The sequence below is a fragment of the Squalius cephalus genome (assembly GCF_949319135.1).
Source record: "Squalius cephalus genome assembly, chromosome: 7".
Lineage (NCBI taxonomy): Eukaryota > Metazoa > Chordata > Actinopteri > Cypriniformes > Leuciscidae > Squalius > Squalius cephalus.
In genome coordinates, this window is record NC_137128.1 from 41400209 (window position 1) to 41419914 (window position 19706).

General features: G+C 36.2%; 1 protein-coding gene across 4 annotated transcripts in view; it reads right to left on the reverse strand.

The window, feature by feature from the left end:
* The window catches only part of per2 (period circadian clock 2), a 30871-nt gene extending 20134 nt beyond the window's left edge, over nucleotides 1-10737 (reverse strand). For 2 of the 4 annotated variants that reach the window (XM_079876273.1, XM_079876271.1), the window contains exons 1-3: nucleotides 10572-10737; nucleotides 2167-2315; nucleotides 1534-1990 (exon numbers count right to left, since the gene is read on the reverse strand). In XM_079876273.1, the coding sequence (XP_079732399.1) occupies nucleotides 1534-1919 (386 nt within the window). In that variant the 5' untranslated portion in view covers nucleotides 1920-1990; nucleotides 2167-2315; nucleotides 10572-10737. The remainder of the gene's footprint in view (nucleotides 1-1533; nucleotides 1991-2166; nucleotides 2316-10571) is intronic. The other 2 variants (XM_079876272.1, XM_079876270.1) reach the window with 1 other exon arrangement.
* Nucleotides 10738-19706: the final 8969 nt, after the last annotated feature.

Below are 19706 nucleotides of genomic sequence, written 5' to 3' on the forward strand. Positions count from 1 at the left end.
TTTATCTCGCAATTCTGAGAAATAAAGTCAGAATTGCGAGATGTAAACTCGCAATTATGTGTTATAAAGTCAGAATTGCGAGATATAAAGTCAGAATTGCGTGAAATAAAGTCGCAATTGCGAGAAAAAAAAGTCTGACTTTATAAGACGCAATTGCAACTTTATTTCACGCAACTCTGACTTTATATCTCGCAATTTTGACTTTATAACACGCAATTGCGACTTTATTTCACGTAATTCTGACTTTATCTCGCAATTCTGAGAAATAAAGTCAGAATTGCGAGATGTAAACTCGCAATTATGTGTTATAAAGTCAGAATTGCGAGATATAAAGTCAGAATTGCGTGATATAAAGTCGCAATTGCGAGAAAAAAAAGTCTGAATTCTGACTTTATAAGACGCAATTGCAACTTTATTTCACGCAACTCTGACTTTATATCTCGCAATTTTGACTTTATAACACGCAATTGCGACTTTATTTCACGCAATTCTGACTTCATCTCGCAATTCTGAGAAATAAAGTCAAAATTGCGAGATGTAAAGTCGCAATTATCTTTTAAAATGTTTTATTCTGTGGCGGAAACAAGCTTCCATAGAATTCTGACTTGTGATGCTGCCTGAATCACAATAACACCATGTTCCTTCGTTTGCCAGAGAACTGCCTGAGGACTGATCCTGGTTTCTCCCACGGTCTTTTTCTCCATTCTTTCACCTGAAGGAGTTTGGGTTCCTTGCCACTGTCGTCTCTGGCTTGCTTAGTTGGGGACACTTAATATTCAACAATATTATTGACTTGACTGCACTGACGCAGTTGAATGAGAACTTTATGCACAGCTTCTTTAATCAATGATTTTTAAAACAGAACTGAATCAACACTGAACCGACACTATTTTCTTTTAGAGCTGCTTTACAGCCCAAATGAACTGTTTGCATCATTGAATCGCTTTCCTATTATCACTGTAAATCTGTTTTGAAACAATCTGTATTGTATAAAGTGCTACATAAATAAAGGTGACATGACTTGAAAATTCAGCTTTGCCATCACGGGAATAAATTATTTAAAAATATATGAAAACTGAAAAGTTATTTTATAGTTTAATTGTTATAATATTTCACAATATTGCTATTATTGATCAAATAAATGCAGCCTTGGTGAGTATAAGAGAATTTCCATAAACATTTTACTGATCCCAACCTTTTGAAAGATATACAGATCTAGAACAATCAGGTCTAAGGACATTTATTAAAATTTCACCCACAATAATACAGTGGCCCCAAAAATAATTTGGACACTTAAGTGCTTGATTATAAATGCATCAGATTACTAAATCAGGAAGCACAAGCACACTTTTTTTTACCCCCCCAAAACAAGTTTGTTAGGTATACATGATAAACCAATGGATATAATGTGCAAAATAAAGTCAAAAAGTATTGGGCCACTTTGTTAAAAGTTTTGTCAAAACTGTCCAAACAGGTCCAAATATTTTCTGGGACCATTGCATGTCACAGACAAACAGAATATCACTAAATTACCTTTTGTTACTCTCCGATGACTCTATTAGTGCTGAGTCCTTGCTTCGGCTATTGGAACTCCCCGAAGACTCATTGCCATGGGACTCATTTCCATGGGAATCATTACCGTGGGACTCGTTACCATGAGACTCTGTTCCACTCCCACTGGACCCGCTACTCTTCATATCCACATCCTCATGGAGGGAATGTTTCATCTTCCGGTTGTTATGGGGCGAAGAGGGAGGGTCTTGACTACTGTCACTTCCTTCAGATGCCAGGCCAAGTTCGGCCCCCTTCGCGAAACTGCCCATGCGATGCAACGTTGCCATCGAACTGCAGCCGGCTGCCTCGTTCTGCCCCTCCAGGGAGGAGAACAGGTACGGTTTGGAATCTGAGTCCTCAGACATCAGACTTGGTTTGAAGAAGTGAAGCAAGTGTGTGTGGCGTTCAGAGGGAATTCAGACGAGCACACGGTTTGCTATGGGAATAAAAAAGACAAAACATGAGTCATTAAAATTAAATGCATTTTTCATCTGAAAACATCAGGAAATCTTGTCCATAAAACACAGTCAAACTAGACTTTGAGAACACATTTTTTTTACGGAAATTGCAATGGTCACAAATTCACGAGTTCACAAGTCTAAGTACACAAACCTGAACTTTGGAACGCAGCGAAATTCAAAACTGAATTGATGTCAATGGAAAGTGTGACCATCCCTTTAGACAAAGGAACAAGATGATGCACTTAAGCACGTCAAAAGAAACCAGGGCAAGACGGGGCAGAGAAAATCTGCATGCCATCCCTGTACAGGAGATACAATCATGTTTTAGTTGCAAATTCATGACTGTTCATCACAAAGCCAGATTGTGCATCAAAGTAAAGCATGCAAAACACTGTCTGATCAAATACTGAAGTAAAATCTATAGGCAGGCCGGCCTCTGTCTGGACCCAAAGAGCGTAAACTTAGAGTTCAAAGGTGGACGATCCTGGTGTCCCCTTGTGTCCTTTAACTAAATAGATGTGGCATTTCGGCTTGTAAACACTGCCTCCTTCAAAGGATTAATCCCAGCATGTGCACATTAAAGGTGTTGGCCTAGACAGGAACAGCAGGCCCTGACTGGTTTTTATCCCTTAACGTTTCCATGAAAATGGCAGGGGAAAAAAATAAACTCTTATCCCTTTGCTCTAAAGAAATAAATAGTTGTCTGAACAGAGTAGAGAAGACTGAGCCAAGTTTCCTGGTCAGACCATATTAATGGACCATAGATGGACCATATTAAGGAAAGACACCTTCAAGACTCACAACTCTTTTACTCAAGAGCTTAAAATACACCTGTAGGATTGCCAGAGAGTAGAGTACGTTAGTGGATTACCTGTGTGACCAAGAACTGAATAGATTTACCATGCATGACTGATATATTGTTTCAGGTAGACCATTACATACATTGTAACATATATGTATGTATACACACACACAGTACTGCAAGAACATCTGTGTGAACTTGAAAGGAAATTACAAAATACAAATCATATCATACATGCACTAAAAATGACTTTGGGGCCAGTTGATCATCCTCATTGAAATTATTAAATAATCATGTGGCAATGCATATGTTTGAAAAATATAGTGAATTGCACTTTAAAAATGCATACTTTTTTTTAACTCATTCAGATTCAATTCAGATTCAGATTGGATTAGCCACTTATAACTAATATTTTTGCATTCATTTTGCAGTATTTATAATCTACATTAATATTCAATGTTGCATGCTTGCTGGCTAATCTCTGCCACTTAACAACTTGTTTTCCATCATTACATATTTGGCACATGTTATTATTATTATTTATTTATTTTTTGTCATTCTCACGTGTAAATTAAGCAGTCCCACCCATATAAAAAGTACAGCAAAATATATAATTGATATAATCACAAACTGCTAACGAAAGACCTGCCCTACCGGTATCAATAACTTTTTGACGCATATCACTTGGTGCTCCACCCAAATCACACCTGTCTGACTAAAGAGAACATATAATCTTATGTCTGGCTGAGTGCCTACTGTAACCTAGTAACCCACAGGGCGATGATGACACAACAACGCTAACCTTTGAATTTTCTGTTGCATAGTGACACACTGGCCAAGCACTTTGACACTGTTGAATGAGAAAGAAAATTAAGTAAACATTAACAGAATTTTTTAATATGCCATATATTTGACGCAAGCAAAAAAGCTGTAAACCTCAGCACGTGTAAATGTGGCATTCAGCTTTTTAGTATGACTCTTTTAACTATAACTTTTAACCTAGAGAAAATGACAGAACCAGTTCTCTAGATCTTTCTTAAAGTCAGAGTAAGTGCTCTCTAGACATGACCTGCAGATGACACATTATAATCCATTAATGTGGATTTTATTCAAACCCTAGGGGCATCTTCATGAGATATAGTTGCTTGCATGGGGGCCATAAAGCAGAACACTGGCAATTTAATATAATTACAGCTGACAGACTTGTATTGTTATCTCTTTATAATACAATCATAGGTGCTCATGGGAAAAGCACACTGGCTAACACATGGGATCAGATCTACAGTCTAAAAATCAATGATTAGTAAAAATGAAGTGATAATAACGGAAAAACAAAACTGTTTGGAATGTCAATTGTATCCATTAGATGTAAAACGTACATCTGAACTAATGTTGCATTGTTAAAAGACACAATGACAAATTATGCAATGATATTCAAAGCAGTCAGGCCAATAATATTCAAAATCCTTACTTTACGAGGCAAATTCATGTACCTTTCCAGGCCTTTTAAGTAAACGTACCCTGCTAAAAATATAATGTCAAAGACCACAGCATTGCTTAACAAGTTCAAAGTCACAATCTCACTGCTGATTCAGCACTTTTATTCTGGACACTGAGCTCAAAGACCAACGACTACTACCCCATATACTGTGCAAAAACTTGGTGTAATTAGCTGAATTCAGCAGTTTCTTCAACAAAAAAGACTATATAAAAAGAACATTCACTAAGTAGTCATCAATTTATTGTGGTAGCCTATATGATAGGCTAAATGACAAATAATGAGCTCTTACCCAAACATAACTACTTAATAATATGTTTCTTAATTATATTTTGACCAATATGAATAATAAGCATTGCAATTAATTCAATCAATTGCACATTTAATATTAATATTTCACTCAACACCAAAAAATTATAATATACTGTAATGTTAACCAAGTAAAGATCAGACAAACAAAGCCTAGGCCTACACCTAATGATATACAAATGAACCTTACAACCAACCACCTTGCAGATGGTTTTATAACTCAGTATCAAGTGAGACATTTACGTAATTGAATGTGTAGCAGTGGCACATGCGCTACTACCTATAATGACTTACATAAGTTTACAGACAGCTCTGAAAGGAAATAGTTAATATTGCTTGGATGCTTGCATTTTAATACAATTTTACACAATTAGCACAAATTAAAGTAGGTGGTGACACAAATATGCATATTTTATGGTGAAAATATTTCTTAGGCTAGAAAACCTGATTCATATCAAAACCCTCTGACACACTTCAGTACTTGCATTTGGCATCAAAACCAAATTTATAATATGCAAAATTCAATGTATGATTTTTCATCAAATATTCCAGGAGCTCAAAACAATTCAACATTATTTCATATAGGCCTACTTAAATAAGTGATTATTATTTATTAGCATATGTTTTGACTCAAGTCTTGATATTTAGACATAAGAGTTCAACAATCCTGAAAAGATTAGACACAGAGATTGATGTCTGTGTTCCATGATGTCATGATGTGAATCCTCTGTCACCAGGTCACGGCTTAAGAGCACACTCTTCCGGAGTAGCGTGTGTGTGTGTGTGTGTGTGTGTGTGTGCGGCGGGAAAACTGTTGTTAGGCTGTACTACACAAATCTGCTGACACACATTTGTGCTTCTGGATGAATAAAATTAAAATAGTTTGAAACTGTACAGATTCATTAACTTACAGTGTTGCTATGCAATACCACAATATACATCATCCTAGTTTTGTACTTTTAGTTTGAGTATCATCAGTACCAAAACTCAAACAGGTTGAAGAGTGAAAATTGAACTGGTCCAATCAGACTAGCAGAACTCTTTGGCATTGAGCCCTGATGTTGTTTGGGGAATTTTTATTTTATTAACTACATGATTGCGACTTATTTCAGTCAGTAAATACGTCGTTTATAAATGTTGCTTACTTTGTAAAAGCAGAAAGCAAGCACATTAGTCATTAAAACTACCTACGCACATGGCTGAATAACTTTCAACAAGCCATTCCCTATTATGTGACTCACCAAAATGTTTGTAATGATGTAGCTGCTTGAGTGTCGCCTGCACTTACATAATACTAAGGTCTTTCTGGTAGTCATATTGCAAAGTGCCCTTGTAAACAGCTGTTTGGTAATAATGCTGGCAGCAGGTAACCAAATCTTTCCAAGAAGACACATGTGAGACCTCCAGATTAGGTTGTGTAAGTGTCTTCATCCTCCTGCTAAAGCTAAATTCAGCATGTTTTATTTACTCTGTGCATTATCGCAATGCATAGCCGAGAACCTGGGACTTTTTGAGCTCTCTGAAACAACTTTAAAAAATGGGTTTCACACAGGTGAGCAAACGAATAGTAACTTGTTTAATAAGAGTTTCTTGTGGCTTCTGGTGATCTCCAAACCCAGAGCATGCGTGCAAAGCAAAGAAAGGCAAAGCCTTTATCCTGATTTTACTTCAAGAGTATCCAGCTGTAACTGGTTTCAGCCAAGACAGGATGACCTTATATCGTTTCCAGTCTCTACGCCTAGGAAAAAAAAGCACTATCAATCAGTTCCTTATCTGCGCTCATGGTTGTCTATCTACGGTAGGTGTATGAATAGCCAACAGAGAAGGTGAAAGCAGCAGGACCAGGGCAGTAGCTGGAAAACCCTTCCAGGGAAATCAAAGCATGTATTTGCAGTGGTTTCACACGCTGTGCGTGGGTCAGACTAATTTCTGGAAGGGGAGGCTTTTCTCAAGTTATACACTAATAAAATCCAATGAGATTGCAGTGTATGATATACATGTCTGTATGAGATTCTGTTTGCACAAGTCAATTATGTAATGCAGTAAAACCAAGTTTGCAAGCCAAGCACTTGTAATAGTTGAAAGTTAGCCACAAATGAAACAGCACTCACTTTGATTGCCATATATTCTTCACATGGAAATACTTACAGAAGTCACTTTTTTCACAATTAGCCTACAATTGTACAAATAACCTAAATGTGCAATCAATAATTTTGCAACAGCCTTTTTTCTTTTTTCTTTTGGCTACAAATGCCCAATGTTAAATTTGATTTATTATTATTTTATTATGTTATTTTATTCCATGAAGGCTTTATGTCGAACATCACATGAACAAACAGGAAACATGTCTCATTACATCCGCTTGTTGGAGGAAGCAAAGCAGTAACTGGCGATATATGGACTTTTAAGGTTATCAGCTTACCTAGTTTAATTAACCGCATGATAGTGTGAAGAAGAAAACTAAAAAACACTTTTAGATATCAATCTGCATATGCAATGGACATTGATTATGCTCATCTTTAGTAGCTCCTTTGAAGGCAATAACTCTATAATGAAGCATAGCCTATACAAAATAACTGTACCAAAAACGATGCAACCATGTTTTACAGAATACAGAAGTTTTTTGGAGCAAAAAGGTGAACGACTGATGTAGAATAAAATGACTTTATACCAATATGACGCCATTCCGCATTTTATGTGAATGTACATAATTTTAAACATAATACTATGCATTTCTTTAAAGGTAAAATGATTTAATGCAGAAAAAATACTTTTAAAGCCTTTAAAAAAAAAAAAAAAATAATAATTCACAAAAAGAGATAAGAACAAACTCACACCTGGCAATAAAACTGTAGTTTAACACAAATCGCATCCTCTGCGTAATCTAATTCCATGACCGTTCTGTTCCTCATCTAATTCCCATCCAACCACTCAACAAAATAATGCTGCAACTTGGAAAGATAGCATCAATGAAAGCTTTGGACTGTTCGTGTGGCTCTGAGCCAGGAATAGTCTAAATACATAAAAATGCACCCGAGGACACTCTTCGTGCGTCATCACTTCCTACCCTCCCACTGCATACTCTGCCCGAGCAGCCAATCCCATCTCAAGTGCCAACGCTTTCAGCCTATCCTGTTGAGCAACTCCGGACACATCACGTAAAACTGCTCGCCCACACTTTCTCTTTTATAGTCAGAGTGAGTTCAACAACGACCCATGTGGCCCTACAACATGTACTAGAAACAGCTATATTTGAAGAAAGATAATGTTTCCACTCAGACAGATCACCCAAAGCACATCCTTTATTTCATTTATTGGGTTAGTTCACCCAAAAATTAAAATTCTGTCAGTAATTACTCACCCTCAATCGACGAGAATACTTTTAGTGTGCAAAAAAACAAAAATAACGACTTTATTTAACTTTATTTAACACACAAAAAGTATTCTCGTCGCTTGATAAACTTAAGGTTGAGCCACTGTGATCACTTATTATAATGATGTCTTTACTAACTTTTCTGGGCCGGCAGATGAAATTACCTAGCAGCCAGCTCTCAGATTTCATCCAAAATATCTTAATTTGTGTTCCGAAGATGAACGGAAGTCTTATGGGGTTGGAACAACATGAGGGCGAGTAATTACTGACATAATTTAAATTTTTGGGTGAACTACCCCTTTAAAGAATCAATTACAGATGCTATCTACGCATTTATCCGTACTTTATTCTTAATAGTGGTGTCCAACCACTGTTTAGAGAAGATGATGATCAGTTTCTGATTACGTCAGTGCTGCATGTGCAACCATTATTCCAGCATCACCAAAATTAGATCTAACAATTACGTGTCTCTAGGTTCTCATTTGGATCAAGCTCTGCAACATTCACTGTCTTGGCCAAGAAAATAGATTAAATACGAGACAAAAAAGCAAGAAAATTGGCATTCTACTTCTGGTAAATCAAAGCAGATGTTGAATGAAAACATCTACAAAACTGTAAATTCTCAAAATGTACTTTAAACCTGTACATTTTAGATGGAATAGATAATGACATATGCAAATTAAAATGCAAATTAGCTTATATCACACAAAAGATTTTGGGAAATGATTGCAAACAAATTATGATGAATACAATTAGAGGTCAGCTTTGAGAAAAAGACCAGTTAAACAAAAAACAGGGATACAAAGGAAAGATCTCAACTACCTGATTTTCTTTAATTTTGTCACAAAATGTTACTATATTATTGCTCAGCTCTTTATTTAAAGTTGGATATTTAAGTACGTCCAACTTTATCCACCTACACTATATTCGAGTATAGTGTAGGTGGATAAAGTTGGACATACTAAGGTAATATATAGAACATTTAAACTACTTGCTATAGGTAAATGTAAACTGCATTATCGCCCAGCTCAAATCTGCTAAATGCAAATAAAGGATGAAGATATTATAAAAATGAACATCATGATTTTCTATAAAGCTGCTTTGAAACCGAAAAGTGCTATAAAACAGTTTATGCAATGAAATAAACAGTTTGCAGAAACACAATGCACATGCAGTTTATGTGCTCATTACATTAGAGGCAGATTAAGGTATTTGGAGCACCTCTAGTATGAGTAGGTCAGTTTTAATAGCCTGCAAACAACTTACCCAGCATACACTGTGACATGGTCAACTGCCAACTTCAGGCTATTTTTACGCCTTTAAAATCAATTTAAAGTCAAAGCTGCCATCATATACTCATCCTCATGTTGTTCCAAACCAGTCACTTTCATTGTATGGCAAAAAGATTCAAATTAAAGTGAATGGTGACTGAGACTATAATTCTGGCTAACATTTCTTTGTTTTATACAGAAAATATAACTATAGGTTTCCAGTATTAGTTAAAATGACCACATACTGGTTTTTGAATTAATTAATGTAAACTAGAACTTATGCAATAAGTGCCTCATTGTCATAAGTCTGATGTGTGCATCAGTGGCATGTGTTACAGCAAGGCATTATCTAACATACATGACTCTACCCCTGACAATTATGCAGCCTGCAGTGACATAATGTTCACATCCAGACCCATACAACAGTATGAAAGGTTAAGATTCATTCATTTTGGGAGGGAAATGTGTGGCAGGCTATTTTAGCAATTATTCTTTTATAGTGTATATTTTTGTTATGAGTACTTCTCTTTTTTAAAATACTAGTTACTTGAAACTATTAATTGGCAAATGTATTTATCCACAAACTATTATTCCTCCTTACATAACTATTCATTAGGAAATATTCAATATTTCTTAGTTACTAGAATAAGTACTAGCATATATTGTAGTTATAACAAACTGAATAGACACTTAAACTTATAATTTATTAAACACTAGTATCTATTCCAGTTGTTTATAGAAAGATTTTTAGAGAAGTGACTACTAAAGAAGTCAGTATTAGAAGATTGAACACATAATGAATAGCTGCAAGTTATTATGCACTATTGGATTTATTACAATTTTTAATAGTACAGATAATAGTGCGTCAAGGAATAAATGTTAAAATGGCTTTACATGACAAACGAGGCTGTTTCATAACCTATAGAGTTCGCTTTTTAGCAAAATATTTTGCAGTTTCATAGTAACTAGGGTGAATTTAAAAAAAAAAGTGATATGGCATTTCTTCGTCAAGGTAAACAATGAGGACAAAACTAGTGATTTAAAGGGCTTTGGTCCGGAGCACTGACCGAACATGACCTAACAATCACTGACACAGTTATGCAACGCGTAACATACATATTTGACATATATATGACTGAACCGATGTATATCACATATGTTACAGTGTATATGTACGAACATCACTTTGTGTTTACGAAGTAAACTTGTTTAAGAGAATGGTTCACATTGCAGTCAATGGAAAATGTTATACAACTCCTCAACGACCGAGTCTTCTAATCTAAACAACATGAATGTATCTTACCTGACAACTTAAACAGTCTTCTTTTTCGTACAGGTTGGCTGCCTCAAAGCAGGTCTCCGTCCTGTCCGGCTAAATTAAACATATTCCTGAAATTCCAGTCAAGCCACAGCGTCAGTTTGACACACATCGCTGGAGACTGCTCTCTAGTCTCTCACACCGCTGCCCTGGATCTCTCCGAGCTCGCAGCATGACCTGCATTCAAACTCCTCCCAACGTACACTCCTATTGGCCAAACGCCGCGAATTTGCATGCGAAAAATGCGGAAATGCCAGGAACGCGCTGTGATTGGCTCAGAGGGCCGCCAGTCTTTTTACATAAGTATGTCATACGCCTCACGTGGACATCAATGACCAGTGACGACTACGTGCGTTGCGTATGGACAAATCAGTAGTAAGAGAAAGCTAGTGAATGGGACACCGAAGAGGGAAAAGCCTGTGGTTGGTCCTAGGAAGCTGAGTACGCCGAACGTTATACAAACGGTTATACAAGTGTGTGTATAGTCAATGTGGTCTCGCCCTGTATGAGCGAAACACGGCATGTGAGCCTGTATTATATGGTGGATGCTCGAAATTATCCAGTAGGTTTTATAGGTATATCAAGGGACTGTTTTCTTTCAGTGAAGTTCCTCTACGTTAGAGTAATGTACATATACACATATACATATATAACCCGACTGCACTCTGGTTTATTTCAATAACTTTTGCCATTTCATAACACATAGGCTACATAACATCTCATACAGATGCTATTGCATAACATCTCATGTAGGCTATTCATTTTTTTGCCCTTAGTATTCAAACTGCATATTGCCTATGTTTGAGCTGCAATGTTGATATTTTACTGTCACACTGAGCATCCTCTGCAACAAATCCATTTTCCCAGGGAGGTCTTTTATTTGTACCATGATACAGTATAAGGCTATGTGTTTTAGAAAGCACCCTGGATATGTGAGTTTATTAGAGCCCACAATAATAAACAGTACGAATAGCGAAAAACACTCTCTCTTTCTCTGTTTGGACTCTCTCCATCTCCATCTGTTAGAAGAGGAGTCATCTTGCCTTTTGCCAATAATTGTTATTCTCTTCCTGCATTCATTTATTTTTACTTCAAGGCAATGTTCTGGTTTGACCTGCTGAAACAGCTATTTATGTGATGGGTAAACCCGTTTTATTCTTTGACGAATTATGCCGATTGTGATTATGATTTCCAATCAGTTGTGTTTGCGTAGCTCATTATATCAGTTCCATTTAAGCAATATCATAAGCAATAGTGCTGTTGTTCTGAATATGACACTAGGCTGCATTTTGCAAAATAATCTGCAAGGACAAGACCTCTTGAGGTGATCAGGAGATGAATGGGATGTTTTCTGTGATGTTTTTCTCACATGCACACAAATCTCTTTAAAATAAATCTCAATAACACCAGATGGCACAGATGGCTTCTATCTCTTCCAATATGGATCCACAAGATTGGACATCAAATCACACCAGACCATTTCTAAAAACTCTCACAGATCCAGAAACACTATCTTTCTGTTTCTCACTCCTCTTTCTGAGAATATTAAGCAAAAACATAGTCACAATAAATCCATAGAAGCTTTCTGATGCACAATAAGCAGTAGGTGTTTTGTTATACAAGCAAATACATATTAATAGCTGATCATTAGTGTTCCCAGCAGTTGCTGAGCACTAATGAACTCCGAAAGTGCAAAAGGCCATTACATTTGATCCAGATAGCACAGATAATATATACATTTGACAGACGCTTTTATCCAAACGACTAACATTTCAAGGTAGACATTTACATTCTTATCAGTTCTTGCTTTCCCTGGGAATTGAACCCATGACTTTGGCGTTACAAGTGCCAATGCACTGTTTGAGCTACAGGAAAGCAATTGTGTACTGAATTGAAAAACGAAATGTTATTCTCAGTGATGGAAATTGCCGAGATTCACTACAGGGGGACCCTAAACATATTTTATATTTTTAAAACAGAGATTCAGAAAATCTATTACATTGATAAAATATGTAAATCCTTTACATTTTGAACTGAAACTCTGTCTCCCCGAATTCCAGCCCAGGTTATCCTGTAACTGAGGTCTGATGGTGAGTATACAAATGAATAGCACGACAGATCAAACGGGAAGTCCTCATTCATGGGCTGAATGAGGATGCAAGCAAAAATACACTCTAAAAACGTTCAGTCGATCCAACAGGGACATGTGGGTGTAATGTTTACAGTGCTGGCGGAAGCACTTTATAACTGAAAAAGCCATGAGTCAGTGAATTGAGTGGACCATCTTTAATAGTTCCACTTTTATCAGATACACGACAGATCAAGGCTGTTTGAGTGTGTTTGTCATTGGTTCTTTTGGGTTTTGTGAAATGGTGTGAAAGTGACGCACATAAAAGACAACCGAGGGCCAAAACAATCCTATAACAAGACTCTTAAATGACGCATTATTTGAGTGGTGTTCAGCAAAAAGTGCACTTATTGTTTTATTATGGGGTGACCATTTGTTTTTTGAGGTTTTGTTTTGCAATGAATGACATTTATAGACAATGAAATGTCATATTTCTGCATGTCAAATCTAAGAGACCAACTTTTGGTTGAAATCAAAGGTAGAATGTATCCTTCATTGAGAAGACGATCTCATAATGCATTATGACTTCCTTGGTGGGGAAAAAAATCCATCCAAGATGGTGAATGCAGCAAAAATATTAATTATAATTACAATTCATTTAATGTTTAAAAGCATAAAATAGGTTAATTGCATTAAAAGGCTTGATGCCCTATACTGAACTCACACTCAGTAACCTTTCATATGGTTAGCTATTTTTAACGTCATCTGTTTGGCCTAATTTGATCAAAACTGCCATACTGAGCTCCATTCTCATGACATAAACTCTGTAACATGATCTCTTCTTGTCTCTATATCTCATAAAATAACACAATAAAAATGCTGAAACAATTTTCTCAGATATTTAAGATCAGAAAACTTTTTTTGTCTGTTTGCTTTAATTGTGAATTGTATTTAAACTAACTGTACCTACACATTTCATGTACTACAGAGTTTCCCATTTCTTTGGCCCTAAATGAAGAAGCTATGATTTCCTAAAGGTTCTGAAAGGGGGTTTTGGCTGCGATGCTATTTTGTCTAAGTAACCTTTCAGTGATCAGAAAGAACCATTTTTCTTAGTGTGAAGAACATTTTTATAATCTAAAGAACACTTTTCCATTATAAAGAACCGTTTGTGCAATGAAAGGTTCCATTGATGTTAAAAGTTCTTTATGGAATCATAGATGCCAATCAAGAGCTGTATTTTTAAGAGTGTATTTAAAAGAACACATTATAGGTAGGATTCAGTTTCATTGGGGGAAATTAAAACACATCTCAGATTCTTAATTTATGTTCCTGTATTGTAAGACAACACTTTAAAAACTCTATTAAACTTCTTTGATATATGGCATATTCAGCACTTTTAAAGAATCATTTTGGGATCACATGACGTAGCCAGTCATGGGAGGAGCCAGGTGTCCTCAGGTTGCACCAAATGATTGATTAGCTGCATATGTGTTTTTGTATGCAACAAACACACATAGACACCATGCGACTGATTCCCACGAAACTATGGCATGATTCCATGCTGCTATTTACAAATACAAGATTATGGATTTAGTATTAGATCCACTGTGTTTTAATGGACACAGCATGGTAGCACATTCCTGAACCAAATCATTTCTAAACTTTACAAGCACATTTTGAACTCCTCCGCAGTAAGCTCTTATTGCCTGGATTTTCCATTACATCTGTCTGGAATAGGGAAAGGGGAGTTGTCTTTTGGATCCTGTCCTAAGCATTACATCACCAAACATAAATATAACCCAGCAGCAGACATGACCGAGACGGAAAAGGTTCTGGCTTGGTGCCTGGCGAAAGCATGCTGTCCTCCTCCCTCAAACTTCCTGGAGTGACCACCCCTTCCCTCACCTCATCTCACCTCACTTTTGCGCTTATAGTGGAGTTTGGTATGAGTTAAGCTATACGCGAGCCAAAAGAAAATGTACTTTGTCATTATTTGTGAAGCAATGTCATAGACCTCAGTCACACAGCCTTTTATGTCATCTAAATGCTGCTATAACAGAACATTTTATTCTGCCAGCATTTTTGCCACAGTGCAACAGAAATAGCCTAATCCATAAATAAAAACCCTAATTTTCTCCCCAAAAAATGGTTTTAGCTAACATTTAACATTCAAAGAAAAAAAACAACCAGATATACATGCTTCTGTAAAAGTGACCTCTCCCATGAAGCATTGCGAATGACAATCAAATTATGAGTTGTTCTCCCTGCAATTACTGCGTTTATTTGTATACTGTATCGGATTCTAAATAATTGTATGTAAAAGGATGTTTTATACTTTTAATCAACGGCTATTGGTGAAAAGTTTTATAATATTTTCCACATGATCACATCATAGACAGACTGATTGATTGATTGATTGATTGATTGATTGATTGATTGATATAATTGATTGATTGATTGATTGATTGCACTGTAACATTTTTTTACAGTTTAGTGACTGATCACTTCTAAATTTTTCAATTAGTCTGACGTATTATTTCTCATTGAGCCAATGTTAACAGACTATTGCAACAAGAATTGCACTTGGGCCAATTTAAAAATTTAGATGTGACCAGTCACTAGAAAATTTTGACTTGGAGAGGTTAGAATTTTTTTACAGTGTGATTGATTGATGGACAGATAGATAAAGAGTACTGTGAGTTCTATGGATTTAAATGATTAAATTCACAAGCAATTGCAGGGTTTAAAACAATATGTCAGAGGATCAGAATATGACATAATATATTTAATCAGTGATTGTAAAAAAAAAAGTATGTTATATTTTTACGTCATTCACAATGGTAGAAGGATTTAAGTACACACAATTCTTTATTGAAGTTTTAAATAAATAAATAAATAAATAAATAGATAAAATATAAACCTTGAAGTTGCGAGCTCCTTTTAAAGGATTTAAATGATTATGTTAAGCATTTTCAGGGTTGTAGCTTAACAATATGCCAAAGGATCAGATATGACATCATTCCCCTTCAGACATAGAAAACTGAATCCATTGACAAAAGTGTTAATGAAGGACTACAGGCAGAGAGGCATGAACAAGAATTAACTGTATATGCCCACCTCTGCATGACGTAAATCCTTAGATGCGTGGGTTTGTTCATGGCTTATCAGTAGGAGTGGAGATCTGTGGAGTGCTTCGGGGAGAGGACATGTAAAAACCAACACACAACAATGACAATCAAACAACAACCACAAAGTACTGTTTTAGCATTAAGATGTTCCCATTATGTAATATCAGAAACTTGCATTTCCTTACAAGGTCCCAGGATTTTATTCCCCCATCTGAGGTTGGTGATTTAGCCAAAACTAATTTCTAAGGCCTGTTCAGCAAATCTATTTGCTGGTGCTTCAAAATAAACCTAATGCTGCTTTTTTGAATAACCATTAAAAAAAAAAAGGTTTAATAGGATTCTGGTACTTGGTAGTTGCGTTCTTGTTGTCATGACAACTAGATCTTTAAGTAGCTTAAGATGTTGTCAGCTTGTTTGAGTGCATGCTACACTCTTGGAAAAAAGTTCAAATGGGGTTCTATATGGAACCCTAAGGTTCTTGAGTCAACTAAAATTAAGGCTTTTAAGTACTAAAGTAGCTTATTAAAATAATGCACAAGATTTTATGACAAAATAAACATTGTGCTAGAATATGATTTTAGAATATAGTAGAATATAAAGGCCCCGTTTTCATAGACATTGCTTAGATTAAGCCAGGATTATGCCGTAGTTCAATTAGAACATTTAAGTAGCTTTTTAAAACATGCCTTAGAAAAAAAAAAAAATGCTATTGTGCATCTTGAGACAAAATAAATGTATCTGAAATGTTTAGTTCTAGATCTCAAATCACCCCTGAAACCACTTTCCCCTGGTTTCACAGACGAGGCCTCGTCTGTGAAACCAGGGGAAAGTGGTTTCAAGGGTGATTTGAGATCTAGAACTAAACATTTCAGATACATTTATCTCTGAGACAGTTAATTCCGATATCTGACAGCTACAGGTGCTTGCAGGGGAAATAAAGCCATATCTATAGGCCTGGAGAAAATATTATGAAAATGCCATGTAGTATTCAGAAACCCTTGTTATTAGCGATACCAGTGGCCATTAAGTGAACTGCAGCCAGCAACTTATTGATCGTGCTCGCACTAGCAAACAAGAATTGAAGGTGATTCAAGATCCCGATTACTCACGGCGAAGTTCTTATTCGTTCTTTGCTTCGGAGTAAAAATTAGTCGGAAATACCTTTTTATAAATACCTTTATAATTGAACGCAGCAGTTAAGAAAGCATAGCAATGTGGATATCCATATGCACGAGCTCTGCAATTCACCAGCATCATGTGTTGACGGATGAGGTAATTAAAAATTAAAAAATCAGTTGTTTTGATAGTTTGATTCTAAAGTATATTTGAGGCTATGGACTATAGGGGTCTGTTCCTGGAGATCAACCTTACCTGCAAGCTGTAGCCTATCCCAATTCAGGGGCTGCATCCTTTGCAACCTGACTGTAATTAAGTTGTGTTTTATCAGAGTTCGAGCTAAATTTTGCAGGAAGGTAGATCTCTAGGAACACTATGGGTTATTACAGATCTTGCTAAATTTGAATTAATCCCTTTTATTTGTATGACACATTGACATTACAGTACAGAATGGCTATTTCGGCATTATCCTGAACATTGTAGGCCTATATGTGCAACATTAATTGTGTTTTCTGTAGATCTCTGTTTTAGATCTTATTGTGAACAGTTCATCCCTGTGTATGTGTTTTTTATATATCTCGCAATTGTTATAATAATTGGATCTTCCGTTGAAAACAATAGATTTGTCACTGTTGAGGTATGCAGGACTTCTCCAATCATTTTGTCTGGTTGAACTCGGCCTTGAAAGCTCATGTTCATATTGCCTCCCTTTTCCAGTGCAATGCTTAAATATATTTTTTTTCTTTTTCATTATTCTGTCAAACTTGGATGTACATTGCAATACAGAGGGGAGGATCTGACACTACTTCCGTTTCATAGCAACTTTAAAACAGAGGCTGAGCCAATCTGAGTGTAAAAACAGTCACGGTCCAGAGCAAATGCAGTTCTTTCCTGTAATGATTGATGTCAGTAGGATGCATCATGGATCTGAGCTGATGCAAAAAGGAGAGTTCCCCTTCTTAAAATTCATGCTCATATCAAGCCATTAGTCTAAACACAGAGAGTTGATTCTACCTCCCACGCCTAATGAACCGGCGGAAATGCATCACAATTCACCCACTTTAAAAATGCATATCTTCTTACCTCCCCTGCACACAGACACACACGATCACGCCAGAGCCGTTTCAACGATCACGCGCCACCACACTCCTACTAACACACACCCACGGCTCTGGCATCCTTCATTTGCCCACTGAATCATTACACGTGTTGTAGTTTTCATGTCAGTCAATAAAGTCAAATCATCCAACAAAAGTCTCAACCAGTGTTAATGTATATATATATATATATATATATATATATATGAAGAGTTCAGATGCAAAAGCCTCTAAGTGCCATCTGAAATTTTCTTCTAGAATGATCATTTTTATCAAGCTCGTATATTTAAGTTAAGTAATTTCACTTAAATGACAATTCATAGGTAATTTTCATTGCAATTTAAGTGAAATTACTATTATGTGTTAAAATAAATTTAAATGTTAAAAAGACTTGCATGTTTATTCAATTTTCTTTAGCATTTAATATGTAAATAGTGTAAACATTTTACATTAAAATGTAACAATATTTTTAGTGTTTGGTATGCCCCATTTTGCCTTAATGACAGCAAGCAACCAAGCTGGCATTGCCAGAATAATCATTTGATACTGACGCCAACATTTTTGCAAATCCTAAAACTTTATTTGCAGGTTTAATTTAATGAAAAAATCCCAATGTGGCCTGAAAGTCAAGGAAACTTGTTCAAACAAATAAAGTAAGTAAAGCATCAATCAGATGTCACTATTGTAGAAGTTAACCGACTGTGCTATCATGGAGGAGGTGGGAGCTTCAAAATCCCACATTTGTGAAAACGCTTGGAAACCACACACGGTGTGACTTGACGCAGATGGTGGGCAGGGTTTGCTTTTTTTCCTCCTCAGAATGTCGTATTATGTGCGTCACAGACATACATTTTCGATTAGGCCCACAGCTGATATGTTTTGAAAATGCATGGAACAGCTTTCAGATTATACACACAACAAACTATTACAGCAATGATTGTATTTACTCAGTACAACACCATTTAAGCTATTTTGGACTAGCTATTATTGTTGATAAAGAGCACTAATACGATATTGTGACTGTGATCATTGACAATTCTAGCTGTAATTGGTTTCTACACAATATGTTGTGCAAATGATCCCTTATTAGTGCTCACTTTAAGGAAAGAACCTGAACCTTTTTCTTTTTCTTGAAGGAGGAAACAGGGCCATGCTAACCAGCCAAATCACTGAGACTAAGAACAAAAAGCCACAAAAGTCTGTTTTATAATGCCTTTGATTTATCATTATTCATATTGTACACAATGTCTTTGTTTTTGCTATCAGCACAAATAGGCCTAAGTCTTTATATTTCTGTGTGCAAGTTTGTTTGGAATGAAACTGGCCACTCACTCTTGGTCTGTGCTGCTCTCTGATAGGCCAATGACGCACGTAAAAAAAGAAAACTCACTTTTTTTTAATTGATACATTTTATTTCCATTGAGGTCTTTCAAAACAATATTTCTATACTAGGATATGATATAACCGTGCTGAGCGTGAATACGGCCGTGATCTGTGTGATAGCGCCCTCTGCTGACTGATAGAAGGATTGTCCCTAAACCGACAACTAAAAGAAAACATGATTAAATTACTAAATTCACAGTTTACACAATTCAATTTGCAATAACGACTGACTGCCTGTACTTTATCCCTCTTACTGCACAGTTACGATGAAAACAATCCGAACGCTGGACGTTAGTTCACGCTACTTCCGATGTCTGTTGACCAT